This window comes from Dromiciops gliroides, chromosome 4 (genome assembly GCF_019393635.1).
Source record: "Dromiciops gliroides isolate mDroGli1 chromosome 4, mDroGli1.pri, whole genome shotgun sequence".
NCBI lineage: Eukaryota > Metazoa > Chordata > Mammalia > Microbiotheria > Microbiotheriidae > Dromiciops > Dromiciops gliroides.
In genome coordinates this window covers 375,467,062-375,486,159 of record NC_057864.1, presented here as the reverse complement: position 1 = coordinate 375,486,159, position 19,098 = coordinate 375,467,062, and the positions used below count along the sequence as shown (strand labels likewise).

Here is a 19,098-nt window from a genome sequence, read left to right as displayed (position 1 = left end):
CTTCTGTCTTCAGGTGTACAGGGGCAGGGTTACCTTGTATTCCCTGCAGCAGGGGTTAAATTGCCGTTCTCTTCAGGCCCATGGGTGTAATCTGAACCGTGCCCGGTTTGCCAGCCAGAGCCCGCCTATCCAGACTTGTTTACCGACCAGGACCCAGCCTATCCCTCCCCCCGGGGCAGTTCTGGACCCTCTAGCATCCAGCTCCTGCTCATCTAAGTGATAGGGATCTAGGTGGAGCTGCCACATTGCTGACTACAAAGTCTTTCCCGCGTGCTTCTGCCAAGATTCTCCTTAAACACTTCCCCTCTCACCTGATAACTTCAGTAGTGCTCGGGACTCCCAGCTGTCCACACCTCAGCTCTCTCGCTGACTTTGTGGTCCGCTTCTCTCCTTCGGTTCCCAGCTCCTTGGAGTGTCGGACACGATGCTGCGCTGTGGCCTGGACTGTGAGCGATGCCGGTGGATCCTACCCTTGCTTATGGTCTGCGCCATCACCTTCGATATCATAGCTCTGACTGGACGCGGCTGGCTGGAGTCGGGGAACAAATCCCAGACATCGTCCCTGTGGTGGAAATGCCCCGACGAGGTTGGCCCCAGCGGCACTGGCTCCTTTGACGAAGGCTGTGAGACCCTTATGCACTATGGTGAGTGTTTATGAAGCTGGCTGGGGGGACTGAGGAAAATACCAGCTCTTGCTTCACGGTTTGGGACCAAAAGATGAAACTCTCAAAGTGTTCATTTTCCATTGGAAATCAACATGAACCCCCTCACTCCCACCCATCTTCTCCAGGGATTTTATTATAGACGTTTGCGTTGTCTTTTTCTTTTTTTTTCCTTCTTAAAATACTATAGTCTGGTACACTCATGCTAAAAGAGTTGTCTTTAGTTCTTAACCTACTTCTGAAATATTTGATAACTATTTCGTTATAATTGGTTTCCTTTGTAATCTCATGCATTTAGAAATATTCTTCTCAGGAAAGGGTTATTATACTCTTCCTGAGAGGTCCAGAGGGGTCTATGCCAAAAATAGGAAAAAAAGAGAAACAACAACTCTACTCTAATTCCAAAGACGGGAGAACATCAGCAGGTCTAAATTTGGAAGTCTAGATTCCAACCAGCCCTTCCCAGTCCCAGCGGGGAGGATGCTGTTTGACGGAGCTGACAGTTATTTTTCTCTCAGAATGCTACTGCTGCTGTTACTATTGAGGCGTCCCAGAAAAAGTAACTGGAAACGTGCACTGTACATTTTCATGGAGGATTTCTGAAATGTTTTTAATACAGAGATTTCAAAGGGTTTAGGGGTTGGAGGAGGGAGAGTCCTATTGTGGGTAGGGGCTAGTCAGTACAAAGGTGAAGAGAGAGGAAATAGTGTCCTTTGTAGAGGCAAGCAATGGGTAGTAAGACTGGAAAGGGAGGTTTGGATCATGTTCTGAAAAGCTTTAAATGCCCAATCGAGGTGTTTTATTTGAGCTTGGAGTCAAAGGGGAACCACTGGAGTTTGTTCAGTGGGGAGAGAAGTGGTCAGACCTGCACTTTAGAAGGTTTAGTGACAGCAAGGAAAACGGATTGGAGGCGGAAGATACTTGAATGAGGTGGGGTGGGGTGGGGTGGGGGAAGAGAATGATTGATGAGGAGTTTATTGTGATAGTCCTAGAGAGGGTAACGAGGGACTAAACTAGATTGGTGGCTGGCTGTGTTTGTTAAGAAAAGAAGATAGATGGATGTAAGAGATGTGGAGATATGGGGCAACTAGGTGGCACAGTGGATAGAGCACCGGCCCTGGATTCAGGAGGATCTGAGTTCAAATCTGTCCTTAGACAATTAACAATTACTAGCTGTGTGACCCTGGGCAAGTCACTTAACCCCAATTGCCTCACCAAAAAAAAAGGGAGAGAGAGATGTGGAGATAGAAACAAGATTTGGCAACTAACCAAATTATATACTTTGATTACAATGATGGGGGGGAGTAATAAACATTAATCAATAAACATTTCTCTAGTGCCTACCATGTGCCGTGCACTGTGCTAAGTACTTTGTCAATAGTATCTCGTTTGATCCGCACAACAACCCTGTGAGGTGGAGGCTGTTATTATCTTCATTTTACAGTTGAGGAAACTGAGTCAAAAAGGGACAAGAGGTTAAATGACTTGCCCAGTCACACAACTAATTAGTGATTCTGTCTAAACTTGAACTCAGAGCTTCCTGAGTCCTGGACCAGAATGCTATACACAGCGCCACCTAGCTGCCTCCATTATTAGATATATAAGGTGATTGAATGGAAAAGAATCTGAGTAACTGGAACGATAATGGTGCCCAAACAGAAATAGGGAAATTTAGTAGCAGTGTAGATTTTGAAGGAAACATAATGAGTTCTGTTTGTGTTATATTGAGTTTGGGACGCCTACAGAACTCGAGTGTGGGACTTGACATACAATATTAGATATAAATGACAGAGTTGAGTTTTGAATCCAGGTCTTCTGACTTTACAACCAGTACTTTTCCCCAGAGAATCACATTACTATGTTCGATGTGAGTCACAGAGCTGAGATTTTAACCCAAGGTTCTCTATTTCCAAACCAATGTTCTTGAATTACCATCAATCTATAAGAATCTATTAAGCTTCTGTATTATGTGCTGTGCAATAAGGATATAAAAGATGTAAAAACAAACGTGAAATAGTCCCCTGCTTCAAAGGAACTTATATTTATGACCACACATGCCAAATGTAACACTTAAGTAGAATTGTGATCATATCAATTTGGGATTTCCTGCCAAGGACATCATTTGCAACCCATCCCAACTTGTCCATGTTCTCCCCCAAAATCTGCTACAGTGAATTGACCCAACACATTGGAAGCCTTCTTTGCTTTCTCCATTTGTTGGTCATTGGGCAGGGTTCTCAAATTCAGAGTACCAAAATCATAGTTTATGATCTAAAAACTCCATTGACTGATTTTGTAAAAAAATTAAAACAAAATTCTTCTGATTATTCATCATTCTGCCACCATCCTTGCAGAAGTTGAGGGGAACTACACAGTAAAGGAGCCCATTTTTTTATTGTTCTTTGGTTTAAGGGCATGGGCTGCCATATTTTCCATCTCTCTCTCCAATTTCATCACCATCTGTCTGCCTACTAGTGATATACCCCTCTATAATTAGCCATATCAGTCCTCAGAAGACAGACTCACCCTGTTCCTAGGGGGCATATTTGAGTATCCTGGAGCCTTTCCAGCTTGGTAGAACCTGCCAGAGTTTATGTTTCACTGGCCCAACCTTCAAGAATGCCACTTCTTCAAGGCACTGTGCTAAGCACTGTTTAATCAATATTATTGGGACAGCTAGGTGGCAAAGTGGATAAAGCACTGGCCCAGGATTCAGGAGGACATGAGTTCAAAGCCAGCCTCAGACACTTGACACTAACTAACTGTGTGACCCTGGGCAAGTCACTTGACCCTCATTGCCCTGCAAAACAAAACAAAAACACGCAAGCAAACAAATGAATGAATGAATGAGTAGATTGGTAGATAAATAAATAGCTGTTATCTCATTTGATTTTCACAAAAACCATGTGAGGTAAGTCCTTTTATTATAAACACTTTATAAAAAAAGAAACTGAGGCAAATAGCTATTAAGTGACTTCTCCAGGGTCACACAGCTACTAAGTGTCTGAAGCTAGATTTGAACTCACATCTTCCTCACTCCAACCCCAGTGCTCTACAATGCCAGCAGTTACCTTATCAGGATCAAGAAAAGCTTCCTGTAGGAGGCAGCACTTAAGCAGAGATTTGAAGGAAGAAAGAATGTGAGGCAGACATGAAAATGGATTGCATTCTAGGCATGGGAGACACTCAGGGCAAAAGCATGGAGATGGGAAATGAAACATATATATGGAACAGCAAATAGGTCCAGTTTGGTCACAGTGTAGGATAATGTGCAATAAGTCATGAAAGGTAGACTGGATGAAGGCTGTGAAGGGCTGCTAAAGACAGAGGAGCTTGCATTTCACCATAAAGGCAAAATAAAGACATTGGAGCTTCTTGAGCAGGAAGGAGGTGATGTGGTCTGATCTATACTTTAGCTATATCACTTTATTAGCTCTGCAGATGATGAATTATAGAGGGGAGACCCTGGACAATGAGAGACCAATTAGTAGACTTCTGTAAAAATCTAGGTGAGAGGTTAAGAAGTTCTAAGCTAGGGTAGTGAGTGTGTGAGAGAAGGGCATAGGTGAGTTATATTGTGAATGGATAATCAACAAGATTTGGGGTGGGGCAGCTAGGTGGCACAGTGGATAAAGCACCAGCTCTGGATTCAGGAGGACCTGAGTTCAAATCTATCCTTAGACATTTGACACTTACTAGCTGTGTGACCCTGGGGCAAGTCATTTAACCCCCATTCCTCCCCCCCCCCCAAAAAAAAGACTTGGCTACTGATTGGATGGGTTTTTTTGTTTGTTTGTTTTGTTTTCTTTGGCGGGGGGGGGGGGGGGGGGGGGGGCAATGGAGGTTAAGTGACTTGCCCCGGGTCACACAGCTAGTAAGTGTCAAGTGTCTGAAGCCGGATTTGAACCCAGGTACTCCTGAATCCAGGGCCGGTACTTTATCCACTGTGCCACCTAGCTGACCCCTACTGATTGGATGTTAAGGGTGAAGAAGAGCAAAGAATCAAGGATGATGTCAAGGTTGTCACTCTATTTGACAGGAGGCATAAGGGTCCTCTCAACAGAAATAAAGAAGTTTGAAAAGTATAGGGTTTGAGACCAGGGAAAGATAATGAGCACTCTTGTGAATACATTGAATTTGAGATGCCTGTAGGAGGTCAGTTTCATTTATATATGTTCTTGAGGTAATCTAGCTTGGATAGCATTCCTGTCTAAATTTCTGTGCGCTCATTTTTTTCCTTTCCTGTTTGTGATCTTCATAATCCTCTTGCATAATATATGGGAAATGAACATGTTTTCTTAATTGTTGTTGCCTCTGGCTACTATGTCACTGTTTAGAAAAAGTGATATTAAAAACATCATCAAGTAAGGATTGTACTAAACTTTTACATAGCAACTGGCACAGCAACTACAGTTATAAAGGGAAAATTAACAAAAAGACTTGGGAGATAACACAACAATTGTAGAATACTTTAATATTCCTCTTGGAAAGCTGGATGAGTCTAACAAAGTCAAAAGGGGAAATGTGGAACCAAATGATTGGAGAATTTAGAGTTAAAAGACTTATGGAATCTTTTGAATGAGAATATTAAAAATATACATATTTTCAGTACTAATATAATACATTTACAAAAATGGGCCATACAGAGAAATATAAGTAAAAGAAAATCATATAAATAAAAGAAAAATAGACTGTACAGAGAAATTATAAGTAAAAAGAAATAAGCAGGAATACTAAACAAATATTTTATGGACCATAATGTAGCACAATGGTAATCAAGACAGGAATATGAACAAAAGATTGAGACATAAATGGAGATTTACTAATGAGTAGGTCAAATAACAAATTGGGTGGGAGAGTTATTACTATCTTTGTAAAATGATAATGATTAGACCATACACCAAAATTTCTGGTTGTAGCTAAATCAGTCCTCAGAGATGAAATCATATTTCCATGAATATGCATTAACAAAATGGAAAAAAGAAGTTGAATCAACAGAATATGCAATTTTTAAAAACTAGAAAATAAATCATCTCAAGCATAAAAGAGGAAATTTTGAAAAATTTTTGGGGAAAGAAATTAAATCAAATAGATTATAGAATTACTGAGCAAAACTAAATGCTTTTTTTTAAAAGTTTCTCAAAATCAAATCAATGAACTAATTTAATTAAAAAAGAGAATGAGTTCTTCAACAGATTAATGGTCAAAGAATATGAACAGAGAATTCTCAATATTGAAAACCCAAGCTATCAACAACCATTTGAAAAAATGCTCCAAATCACTAATAATAAGAGTTTTAATTAAAGCAAATTTGAGGTCCTCTTACAAACCCAACAGATTGGAAAAGGTAACAAAAACAAAAAAGGAAAATATAAATTAAGAAATCTGCATATTCTTTGATCCAACAATACCACTTCTAGGTCTGTTCTTCAGAGTCAGAGAAAAAGGATTCATATGTACAAAAATATTTAAAGCAGTACTTTTTCTTGGTTATCAATTAATCAATAAATATTTATTAAGCTCCTGATGAGCTGGACTGGAGATACAAAAACAGGCAAGAGGCAATCCCTGAGGGCACCTAGGTGGCACAGTGGATAAAAGCACCAGCCCTGGATTCAGGAAGACCTGAGTTCAAATCCAGCCTCAGACATGACACTTACTAACTGTGTGACCCTGGGCAAGTCACTTAACCTTCATTGCCCTGACAAAAAAAAAAAAAAGACAGTCCTTGGCCTCAAGAAGCTCATAATGTTATATCAAAGAGCTAGAAACAAACATCCTATAAACAGTAAAAATTTTTTGGTCCTTTTCTCCACCTTCATTTTTTTCAACTTCTATAGCCTTTGATATTACTGATCACTTCTCTGGTTTCTCTTGGTTCTCTTTCTACCTCTCTAGAAATTTCTCAATATCCTTTGCTGTTTCATCCTCCATATCACAGCCCTTAATGGTGGGTATAAGCCAAGGCTCCCTCCATTGGTCTGTTTACCCTCTATAGACTCATTTGGTAACCTAATTAGCTTAATGGATTTAATGATCATTTCTATGTAGAAGGCTCATAAATCTCTATACTGAACCCTAGTCTTTCTTCTCCTGAGCTTCATTCATTCATGTATTACCAACTACCTATTTCACATTTCTTTTTTTCTATTTTTTTATTTCATTTCAATTTTTTCAATTAATAAACATTTATTTTCTCTTTCTTACCTCATCCTCCCCCAATAAAAAAAAAGGAAAAACAAAACCCTTGTGACAAATATATATAGTCAAGCATATCATATTTACATTTGGCCAAGCATGCCCCAGAATGCATCTCTCATTTTGTCTTTTAAGTCTATTATCTAACTCTCATGATTCAGTCAGTCTATCAATAAACATTTATTAAGTGTCTACTATTTGCCAGGTCCTGTTCTAAGTGATGAGGGATTCAGAGAAAGGCAAAAAATTATTCTTGCCCTTGAGGAGATAACAATCTAATGGTAGAGACAACATGTAACCAACAGAATTAACAGGAAATAAAGAAGTGAGGAAAGGTACTAGAATTAAGAGGGATATGGAAAGGCTTCCTGTAGAAGGTAGGATTTTAGCTAGGACTTGAAGGAAGCTACCAAAGCCAAGAGGTGGAGAAGAAAAGGAGGAGCGTTCCATGTATGAGGGACAGCCAATGAAAATGCCCAGAGTCAAGAGATGGAGTGTCATTCAAGGGAGAAAAAAGAGGCCACTGTCACTGGACCAAGGAGTATGCATGTGTGAGAGGGAGAGGAGGCATATAAGGTATAACAAGCCTGCAAAAGTGTGTGAGAATGTTAGTTATGAGGGGCTTTGGATGCCCCAACAGAGGATTTTGTGTTTTATCCTGGAGGGACAGGATTGAGTTCAGTTTTGGACACGTTGAGTTTTAGATGTTTATGGACATCTAGTTCAAGATGTGTAAAAGGCAGTTGGAAATACAAGAGTGGAGCCAGCAGAGAGGATAAAGCAGGATGGGTGGATTTGAGAGTCATCAGCAGACATTCAATCCATAAGAACTGATGAGATCAAGAGCAAGAAGAGGAGGGAGAGATCCCTGTGGGATACTCATGGTTAGCAAGCTTGACCTGACTGAAGATCTAGCAAAGGAGACTGAGAAAGAGTTTACTGATATAGGTAGGGGGAAAAAAACACAGGAGAGAGTAAGAAGGGGAATATGTTCTCTGTAACTATCATTGGTCATTGCATTGATCAGCATTCTTAAGTCTTTCAAAATTGTCTGTCTTTGTCATGTTTTTAATGTATAAATTGTTCTCATGGCTTTGCTCTCTTAAATTTGCATCATTTCCCAGTCTTCCCATTTTTCTTTGAAACTTTAGTCATTTCTTATACAGAATAGTATTGCATTACATTTCTATTCCATCATTTATTTAGCTATTCTTCATTTGAGGGGTACCTATTTAGTTTCCATTTTTTGTGACTACAAATAAAACCCCTATGTTATAACTATTTTTGTACATGTGTGTCCTTTCTCATGCTATTTAGGTTCTTTGCATTATATGTAGGCCTAATAGTGGTATTGCCAGTTTTGTAACTTTGGGGACATTTCCAAATTGCTTTCTAGAATGGCAGGACTATTGTATATCTCAGACTAGATGTGCCATAGATATCTCAAACTATATCTGAAACTGAGCTCATTATATTTTCCTCAAAACCATACTATTGTGCTTTAAAAAATGACAAGCAAGATGATTTCAAAAAACCCTGGAAAGTCTTATATGAACTGATGCAAAGTGAACTGAGGGAGAACCTGGAGGACATGGTACATAGTATTAGCAATTACTGTAACAATGATCGACTGTGAAAGACTTAGCTACTCTGATAGAGACAACCATCCAAGACAATTCCAAAAGACCCAGGATGAAAAATTCCATCTATCTCCAGAGAAAGAACTGATGAATTTGAGTGCAGATTGAAGTATGCCCTTTTCACCTTATTTTTCTTCTTTTGTGTTTTCTTTTGCAACATGGCTAATATAGAAATATATTTTCCATGATTTCACATGTATAAGTGGTATATTGCTTGCTTTTCAATGGATGGGAGGGGGCAGGAGGGAGGGAAAGAATTTGGAACTCAGTTTTAAAAAATGAATGTTAAAATTTTTTTGGAAATGTAATTGGTAAATATCCAATGAAATAAACTTTAAGAAAAACCCATATCACTTCAAACTATTTACATTAATAATGCCCACCATTCATTAAGGCCCTCAGTATTTGCTAACCGCAATGTTATCTTTGACTCTTCATTCTCCCTGACCCTGAATGTCCCATCAGTAGTCTGCTCTTGTTATTTCTGCCTCTATAATATCTCTTACTTCTCTCCCCTTGATTCTACTCTGATAGTTCAGGTCTTCATCATCTCTTGCCTGTACCACTGCAATATTTTACTAATGGATTACTCTGCCTCTGCCTCTTCCTTTTCCAATCTATCCTCCAGCTACTGAATGAATTTTTCAAGAGTGCAGGTCTAGGGGGAAGTGGTGGCACAGTGGATAAAGCACCAGCCTTGGATTCAGGAGGACCTGAGTTCTAATCTGGCCTCAGACATTTGACACTTACTAAGCTGTGTGACCCTGGGCAAGTCACTTAACCCTCATTGTCCCGGAAAAAAAAAAGTGAAGGTCTGTCCCTGAATACCAGTGGTTCTCAATAGCTAGTTTCCACAAAGTTCCAATCCAACTGGGCTTCTTGCTGTTCCTCACCTACAACGCTTTATCTCTGTGATAGTCTCCTCTGCCTAGAATACATTGCCACGTCACTCCTGATTACATGGTAACTGGGACATAGTAGATGCTTAATAAAATGCTTGTTGATTGATCACCACCCAGCCCTTGGGAAAGCTTCAACTTTTAATAGAGTCTAGTGTACAAGACAGAAATATATAAAACCGAGCAGCATAAGCACAGATATTTAGCAAATCTACTCAGTTACAAAGCTTCCCTAGAACCACATTATTCTGCGATGAAAAATTGACACCTGGCTCTGTTTCTCTCTTTTGTTTGAAAATAATCAACTATTGTGGGATATGATTGTAATGAAATATTACTGTGCTGTAAGAAATGGTGAGCAGGCCGATTTCAGAAAAACCTGGGAAGACATATTAACTGATGCAAAGTGGAGTGAGCAAAACCAGGAGAACATTATGCCCAGTAACAGTAATACTGTGCAATGATCAATTGTAATGACTTGGCTATTCTCAGCAATACAATGATACAAGGAAATTCCAAAGAACTCATGATGAAAAATGCTATCTACCTCCAGAAAAAGAACTGATGGAGTCTGAATGCAGATTGAAGCATACGATTTTTCACTTTCTGTATTTTTTTTCCTTATTTTTGCTCCTTTGGGTCTGTGTCTTCTTTCACAACATGACTAATATGGTAATATGTTTTATATGACTGAACATGTATAACCTATAACAAATTTCTTACTGTCTCAGGGAGGGGGGGAGGTGAGGAAGGGGAGAGAAAATTTGGAAATCAATTTTTTAATGAATGTTAAAAATTGTTTTTACATGTAACTGGGGAAAAATGAACCATTATTTTCTAAAAAGAAAATAATCAAAGATATACACACAATATATGGCCCTAGGAACAATAGCCCAGAGACTTGTGTTCTCTCTATTTTTATGTGTGAAACCTGGTGAGTTACAGAGGACCAAATGTGAGAGCAAAGAAAGACCATGAAGAACAGGATTATTTTGTTCTTGATAGCCAAGGGAGCTTCCAATAAGGGGGAAAGCTGATGCTCTCATTAGTTTTATTTGCATCAGCTTCAGCTTTTGAGTTCTTAGAGGTCAGCTGTTCTACTTCTTTTATTGTGACAGTGGCATAGGTGGAAGAGGAGAGCTTTCCATCAAGGGCTAACACAGCCAGAAGATTTGGTCTGTAGAATCTTCTTGTTTGGGATCTTGTTTTGGGATCTGCCAGAACAGAAAGATGAGTGAGTCGAAAGCATGGTGACATCCAGGTGGGGCAAATCCTGAAATTTGGGTCAGACCTCTCATTAAGATTTTGGGAATCAGGGTAGACATTCACAGGCTATAGAGAATGGGTCAGTGTTTTGTATTCCAAAGTGGCCAAGCCAAAGAGGATATATAAATGAAGTTCCTACCTAACTCTACACCCTTCTGTCACCTAGTCACCTATCAGGATGATGAGCTGCATTTCCAATCAGACAGATCCACTGCTGTGGAATTCAAAATGAGTTAATATATAGGCTTATAGTCAGAATAAGAATTTTAGGTAGGAGGACTCTAAGGAGAAGATATTACATATCCTGTAACTAGTGATGAGCAACAGAATTAACTGTAAGAATCTTTTGTAAATCTTAAAAATATTTGCTTTTTAAAAATTGATTATATCTTATTCCTACCTTCAATTGTATGTTCTCCTGTTTTGGTTTTGGTTTTCCCAGACCTGTAATTTCATTAATATAATGAACTCCCCAATGAAGAAACTACATCTTCCAATGCTGCTCAGCACTTGATCTGCAATTTAGAGTGGTCTGGGAAACCAGGAGGATAAGTTTGTGACTCAGGGTCACAGTCAGTATGTATCAGAAGTGGGATGGCTATTTATTCCTGACTCTGAGGCCATATCTCCATCCAGTGGACACCAGTGGTCCTAAAAGTATGATCTAGGGGTTCCTGGCAGTGGCGTTGGGGGGGGTGGTCCTTGATACCTTTCAGGGGGTCTCTGAGATAAAAATAATTCATAATAATCTTGAGATATTTTAATTTCTAACAGTACATATCAATAAATATAACTCTCATGAATTGCCTTCTGGCATCCTTAATAATTTATAAGGGGACTGAGAATAAAAAGTTTAAGAACCACTGTATGGTGGTTCAAGTGCCTTTCACATTCCTCTGTAGGAACATGATAATAACAAATCCCCTTCAATCTGGAGCACAAATGAATACATTCTTCAAACAATAACCCATTGTATGTATTCTACTGTTCTAAGAGGTAAAGTCAATTTCATGGGACTACTGAATAGATATTTCACATTCACTTCAGATTCTTACTGTATGAAGGCAACTCACAGATCCAGATCTTTTGGGCAGCCAGGTATAACTCTTTAGTCAGGTTCAGGATGCTCTGTTTGGGTTTTTGGCTTGTCCTTTGAGAAGCAAGCTAATTGAAGGAAGCACCTCCCATTGGGCAGCTGACACTCAGGAATTACTACTGAGCTTTTGAACTCATGGGGCTACCTCTAGGGTTGGAAATGTCCATTTCCTCATGATTACAGTTTGGTGACTTGGGATCTGTCAGAAAACAGTACAAAACCAAAGAGGCAGCCAGGACCTAAAAGTCTAGTCCTAGGATCCCCTGGGTGATATATCTTCTCATTGCCATTGCTGCTGGGCGTGGAAGATGCATCCTTTTTTTTTTTTTTTTTTTTTTTTTTTTGCCACTCTCTGGAAGTCTAAGGGAAAGCTGTCGTTAAATCTGTCTTGAGTGGGTGGACCCAAAAGAGATGGATGAAGCCTGCCTTCAACTCTTAGAGCTACCTGAGGCTCCTTCTGGCTGGGGCACCTATCATCTGAAATAACCTTTCTTGTCATAAGGACCAATATAGAATTGGTACATGGTATCGAGGTATAGGACATGTTCTACAGCAAGAGGCAAACCCTCAAAGACAGTACATCCCCAGTTATATTCCACACTTCAAATTGCATTTTTGAAAATAGATCTTATTTTATTTAAGTACATTTTTGTCATCTTTTTATTGTAATATCACTTATATTTCACCATCCCAGAGAATCACCCCATATATAAATCTCCTTTTAAATAATAGCTGCTAAGGTGGTGCAGTGGATAAAGCACCAGCCTTGGATTCAGGAGGACCTGAGTTCAAATAAGACCTCACACACTTGACACTTCCTAGCTGTATGACCCTGGGCAAGTCACTTAACTCTCATTGTCCCACAAAAAGAAAAAATATACAAAACCACACACAGAGAGAAAATAATAGCTGCTAGACAGGGCAACTACAGGGGTAGAAAAGTAGAAAAAAGCAAATGACTGTGAATTTTTCTAGCTAGAGGGGTCTGAATTATGAGAAAGCTCAGAAAATCAGGAGGCAGGGTGGCAGCTTACTAGCCAAAGGGGACCCAAGAGCTTGAGATCTTAGTTTGCTTTTGTGAGAAAAGAGTTGAGTTTTACATCGCAGGTAGCCTGATTCTGCCTGTGGTCCCATACCTCTGATGTTTCAGAGGATTCTTCTCCCATAGCTAAATCCCCTTTATTTCTATTTATTTCTATTTGCCATTGAAATAAAAAGTCAAGAAAGATGGGCATATAAAAAAATAGCTTTTGAATTTAGCAGTAAGGTGATCTTCCCTTACCAACTTTGAAGAATAAAGCCTCGACCCTCGCTCAGTGAACTGAGCCCTATACAATTAAGTCCCTAGCTTCAGAAATGCAAATAAACACCAACTATGAGAGGATTGCTCCCTGGTTCTCAGATGAACTATCCCAGAACCATTACTACCTAACTAGCCATTCTCCTTTTTGTACTTTTGGAATCATAGAATACTTTTTCTTTCTAATCAGGAAATAGCCCAGAGCCTTCTTCATCCGTGTTCCTACATTGCCACCTGTCTGCATGTGTGTGAAGGCACAAGCTTCGCTCCTAGGGGTTTTACTGGGGAAAGGATTAAATCATGTTCTCCGTCACTGTGTGTAATTTGAACCCTGCCTGACTTTAGCCTATCCCTGCCTGAGAGCTCACCTCTGGCTTTACAGGTTCTAGCCACTGTGCTTCTTAGTCATTAGGAATCTAGGTGGGGCTTCCTTGTTGCTGACCACAAAGCCTTTCATGCATACACTTTCTTCCTTAAATACTTCCCCCTTTACCTAACATAGTCAGTAGTGCCCAGAACTCCCGGCTGCCCACTTCTCTCTTCTTTCTGGAATCCTTTCCTTCCCTCCTTTGGTTCTCAGCTCCCTGGACCGTTGGACACAATGCTGCGCTGTGGCCTGGCCTGTGATCGCTGTCGGTGGATCCTACCCCTGCTTCTGCTCAGCGCCATCATCTTTGATATTATAGCACTCTCTGGGAGAGGATGGCTGGAATCTGAAGACAATTCTCAGACTTCCTCCCTTTGGTGGAAATGTCCAGGGGAGACTGTCTCTGGGGGCACTGGCTCCTATGAGGAAAACTGCAAAAGCCTTATGGACTTTGGTGAGTGGGCTGGTGTCTGGGGAAGGTATGGCCCCGTCGTTCAGGTGAATAGCCCCTGATTCCAGTGAGACACAGATTCAACTTCAAGAATTTTCCCTTTCTCCTCTTTTCTTCTTCTGAAAAATGTTTTTTCAGGCCACATTCTTACAAGTATAATTTTAGTAGATCCTTTAGTTATTTAAAAGGTGAGATCATGTTAGCTCTCGTTTTAAGGAATGTGTTTCTGACTTCTGACAAATTCTCTGCCTGCGAATTCCTTCAGGAGCAGCCTGGGTTTTTCTGAGTTGTCTTTGTGAGCCACTGATCATAACATAATGCTTTGCATTATGAGTAGGTGCTTAATCAATGCTTGTTCATTTCATTTGGGCAACGGAATGCAAATAAGGTGTGTAAAGTCGTTTTTCAGATAGTTAACCACAATGGTGACACGAAGCTCGTTGATGGCAGGTTTATGGATCATGGATCTAGAGCTGGGAGGAAACTTCGAGGTTCACAGATCAGAGCTTGGGGTGTGGTGGAGTTTAGAAGTCATCTAAAGGTTTGACAGGAAGAAAACTGAAGTTGAAAGAACTTATGTGATTTGCCCAAAGTCATCATGGTTACAAGTTTCAGAGCCAGAAAACCAGAAATCTTTCCCAGGCAATGCCCTGATACCCTCTTTCCTGTTGTACTATAGGATTTCCACATGCAGGTATTTCAGTACTGAAATGGATCTATTATCTCCTGAATGTGGGCAGATGAATGTTAAATTGATTGCAGTAACAAAAGAACCAATACCTGTCTTTTTCCAAGCCATTCACTTTACCCCTTTAAAACTGCACTCTAAGTGCCAAGGATTTATAAGATGTTAGTGTTTACTTTCTCAGTGTAGAAGCAGCCCCAGTGCTTGTTGTTGGTTCATTTGTTTCAGACTCTTCATGACCCCATTTGGGATTTTCTTGGCAAAGATACTGGAGTAGTTTGCCATTTCCTTCTCAAGTCCATTTGACAGATGAAGAAACCAAGGCAAACATGGTTAAATGACTTGTCCCAGCTCACACACACAGCTCCTATGTGTCTGTGGCCAGATTTGAACTCAGGAAGATGAGTCTTCCTGATGCAAAGCCTGGCATTCTAATCCACTGAGTTACCTAACTGCCCTAGCCATAGTGCTTAAATGTTACTTAATCAAGGCTGACACAAGGCCTTCCTAACAGTAGCTTGATAACTGTAAAAAAAAAGAAGGAAGTATCTCTGTCCTTTTCCATTGCCTGTTGTGACTAAATTTAAATATCCCCGAGTCTCTAATATGAGGACTTCTCAGCAGATCATCTTTATTGAAGATCTCATTTGTTTATCTCCTATACAAATATTTAGAAGACCCTTATATAATTCCTTCAAAGGGATCCTGGGATCCTTCAGGCAGGGAGTAAATTGGGAAAGATGATAAAGCTAGGGACTGAATAGAATCTGCACTTTGCTAAATGTCTGTGCTCTCTTCTTTAAGACAAATATTTTTACACGTTTTCCTGAAAGCAAACCCAAACCCTTACTGACACTTCTGTTTCAGAGAGAAGAATAAATTCCTTTGAAAGAATATAATCCCATATCCTAGTTACAATTTTAACTTTCTGAGAGATGAGAAGAGATCTAATGGATTCCCAATGCAGCTCTAGACATTTTGGGGGGGGCCATAGACCAATGTGAGAATTTGTTTCAGAGGTTTGGGTTTTCTTTTTGTTTGATAGGAGGTGCATCACTAAGTTAGAAGGGAGTCAAAAACATTTTTTAATTGGGAAAAAAAAGGCTTTCAAAGATATTTAGCTACAAAGGCTAATGGTGAACAAAAGCTATAGTAACCTGCCCAGAAAAACAGAAAAGCTCACCAGAGTAGATCTATGGTACTTGGAGTGGTAGCAGCCTCCAGGGAAAAAATCCGGCAGGTTCATTCCTGCGGGAGCATGACTTAGCTTGATGTGCTTTTGTAAAGACCCGTAGGATGAAAGAAGCACCATCCATTTCATTGTTGTTGTTCTTTAGTGCACTGCTAGGTTGAACTTTTTAATTTTTTTTAAACAGGGTGTAGTTGAACTAACCACAGAATGATACTTTCAATACCTTGAACTTTGAAAGAGCATAAGTAATTTAAATTACACATACAAGCATATGTATACATATTTCCTCAATCGGTAGAAGTTTATAGCCTTTCCCTTTTTCATTTGAAAGGGAAAATTGCAAATGTTTAGACTATACTGGATTTAGTTTTAGAATTGCACTTTTAGAAAGCCCCATTTTCCTTCCATCGCAGTGTATCAAAAAACCTTTCTTTATGAAAAACAAGAATAAATTTGCAAGATCCGGGTAACTTTTGAGTTTGTTCTCCTTACTTACACAAAGGGTGCTAAGTATGAACAATGTACCAGACACAGTTCCTACCATGACTAGGACCCAAGTCACAACCAAAGAAAGGAGAGGCTTATGCCCCAAGGGACAGAACTAACTGCAGGGAGGAGAAGGTAGCTCATTTGAATCATCAGAGCAAATCTCTGGCCATTTTAGTCCCAGCATTTGTAATGTTGCTTGTGCTCTGATGCAGTACTGTGCCCTGTCCCCTAGCTATGGGGTCATTTGTACTTGGCACTAAACTGTCCCCATAAATATTCAACATCCCACCTAAATTCATGGTTACCTGAAATAGAGCCACAGTGGACAATACATATCATCAAAGCATATAATCATATTAAGTGTCCTCTTTTTTTTTTATTGATGAGATTTAAATTATTGGCAACTTTTCCCAGATTGAAGATGACACACTTAATTCAAATGTTCTTTTAAGTCGTTAGCTTCTTTGGTACAATATTATCAGATTGGGCATTAAAGAAAAGTCAGAAGAGTCTTAATATGATGCTATTCTGATTTTCCTCCCTCTAATTTTAGGTCTAGGTACATGAGAGACAGAGTGCTATAATGGAAAGGGTATTGTACTGTCAAACAACCTAGTTCCATATCTGACTTTGCCACTAGCTTTTTATATGACATTGGATAAGTCACAATTTCCCTGTTTTATTTTCCCTATCTATACAATTAAGGGTGTTGGACCTCCAAGTTTAACATTCCCAGGATTACAGAATTTTAGAATTTAAGGGACCTCAGAAGTTATCTAGTACAATCTATGAACAGGAATTCCTCTCTACACTACCCCTAAAAAGTGGCCATCCAGTATTTGTCTGAAGACTTCTAAATGAAAAGGAATGTTCCTAGACACCCCTTTAGAACCATGAGGAAGATCATCCTGACGATCCCAGTTCAGCCCTTCAGCCACCCTAGAAATAGACTGGAACCCTATTGCTCCTAGTTCTGCCCTTTGGGGCCATGAAAAACAACCCAGCTGTCATGACCCACACAAGTCTTCTTTAGGCTAAACGTCTTCTATCTCTTTAATAAATCCTTTTATGGCATGATCTCTAGCCCCAATCACCATCCTAGTGACCATTTCCTGATAGTTTTGAGTTTTTTAATATTCTTTTGAAAATGTGATCTCCCAAACTGAATATAATAAAGTTCAATGGGACTATTCTGGGCATTATTTTTTTGTCTGTCATGTTAAGAACCCCAGATCCCCCTAAATTTTTTTTTTCACATCTTCCCTATCTTGTACTTGTGTAGTTGTTCTTGTCTTTTTAATAAGGATAGGACTTTAAACTTATGCCAATTAAATTCAAATTTTTAGATTCAGCCTCCTCTAATCCTTTGCAAATGTTTGAATATTGACTTGGTTCTCCAGAATACTACCTGTCTTTCCTAGTCTATGATTCCAACATACTCATATACTCCATTGGTCCAGGGTTACTAAATCTGTGGAAATGGCAATTTTGAAAATACCTCTGTGGGTTTTAGAATTAAGGATAGAAGAAATCAAAGTATGAATGTTTTTTGATTCCTTATTTGAAATTCTAATTAAGTTTTCAAGAGGCAGACTGGCACAAATGATAGATAGTGGTCTTGTAATCAAGGAACTCTGGGTTCAAATCCTGCTTCTGACACATACAAGTTTTTCAACCATAAGCAAGTCACCTAACTTCTCAATGCCTGGGACAACTCTCAAAGACTAGAAGTTAGAGGATAGTTGCTAATCTGCAGTAATGGGAAGAATCTTTGTGCTTGGAGTTTCTAATACCAATGAAATCATAGGGAAAAAACTTAGAGCTTTTCATCATTTTGTTAGGAGTTCTAAATCTGAGGTTTATGAACTTTAAAAAATTATAATTCTATTTCCATATAACTGATTGTATTCCTGTGTATTTTGTTTCATGCATTTACCTGAGTTCAAATCCAGCTTCAGAGCCTTGAAACTTACTAGCTGTGTGACCCTGGCCAAGTCACTTAACTCCCATTGCCCCGCAAAAAAATAAAAATAAATAAATAAAAATAAAAACAATATTCTGAGAAGGGGCACAGGCTTTACCAGGCTCCCAAAGAAATCCATGACACAAAAAGGCTAAGAATCCTTGCTTTAACCTATTTCAGTAGAACTGCATTTCTTTATTTGAGCAACCGACCTGCAAATTGGGCACAGCATTGTTTTCTAAATATGATATCATAACTAAAACTCAGCTGGTGAGATGCATTCAATACTGATGAGTGGATGATTTACCTGATATTTAGAATTGAAACCTAAAGTAGTAGTAGTGGTGTCTCACAGCCCTATACCATTAAATCTCCAGTATTAGGAAAAATTATTTGCAGACTTGTGGCACCACAAGGTCTCAGAATTACTTTCCCAAAGGGACAGGCTCCTCAATCCTTTGCCATCTCAGTTTCAGTTTTTATAAAGGCCATGGTTTTATGAATGATGTTACAGTGAGAACATAAAAACAGTGACCTAAAAGGGATAGATATATACTGCTTTTTGAAGAGATGGGAAAATGAACCTTAATTAGTGGACCTGGTGTTTATCTGTAAAACTACTCAGAGCTGTCTTTGATGTAACTGAACTAATCTGTTTTGAGGAAGGAAAGGAAACTGCTATAACTAGTTATCATGCACTATCAATGGAGACATTAATTGCTGTTCACAGGCAATGAGACATAAGGATTTGCTGCAAACATCAGTGTATTTCATAATATTGTAGATTTAAACTTTGAAGGGTACTTAGAGGCCATACAGTCCTATACCACCATTTTTACAGATGAAGGAACTGATGCCCAAAGGAGTCAAGTGGTCCATGGCCTAAAAGG

At 39.3% G+C, this 19,098-nt stretch overlaps 1 protein-coding gene across 2 annotated transcripts in view; it reads left to right on the top strand.

The window, feature by feature from the left end:
• Positions 1 to 238: 238 nt before the first annotated feature.
• LOC122726819 (p53 apoptosis effector related to PMP22) overlaps positions 239 to 19,098 on the top strand; it is a 32,946-nt gene continuing 14,086 nt past the window's right edge. The window contains exon 1 of one of the 2 annotated variants that reach the window (XM_043964809.1): positions 239 to 644. In XM_043964809.1, coding sequence (XP_043820744.1) covers positions 425 to 644 — 220 coding nt within the window. In that variant the 5' untranslated portion in view covers positions 239 to 424. Of the gene's footprint in view, positions 645 to 13,493; positions 13,883 to 19,098 lie in introns of those variants that run through there. The other variant, XM_043964808.1, reaches the window with a different exon arrangement.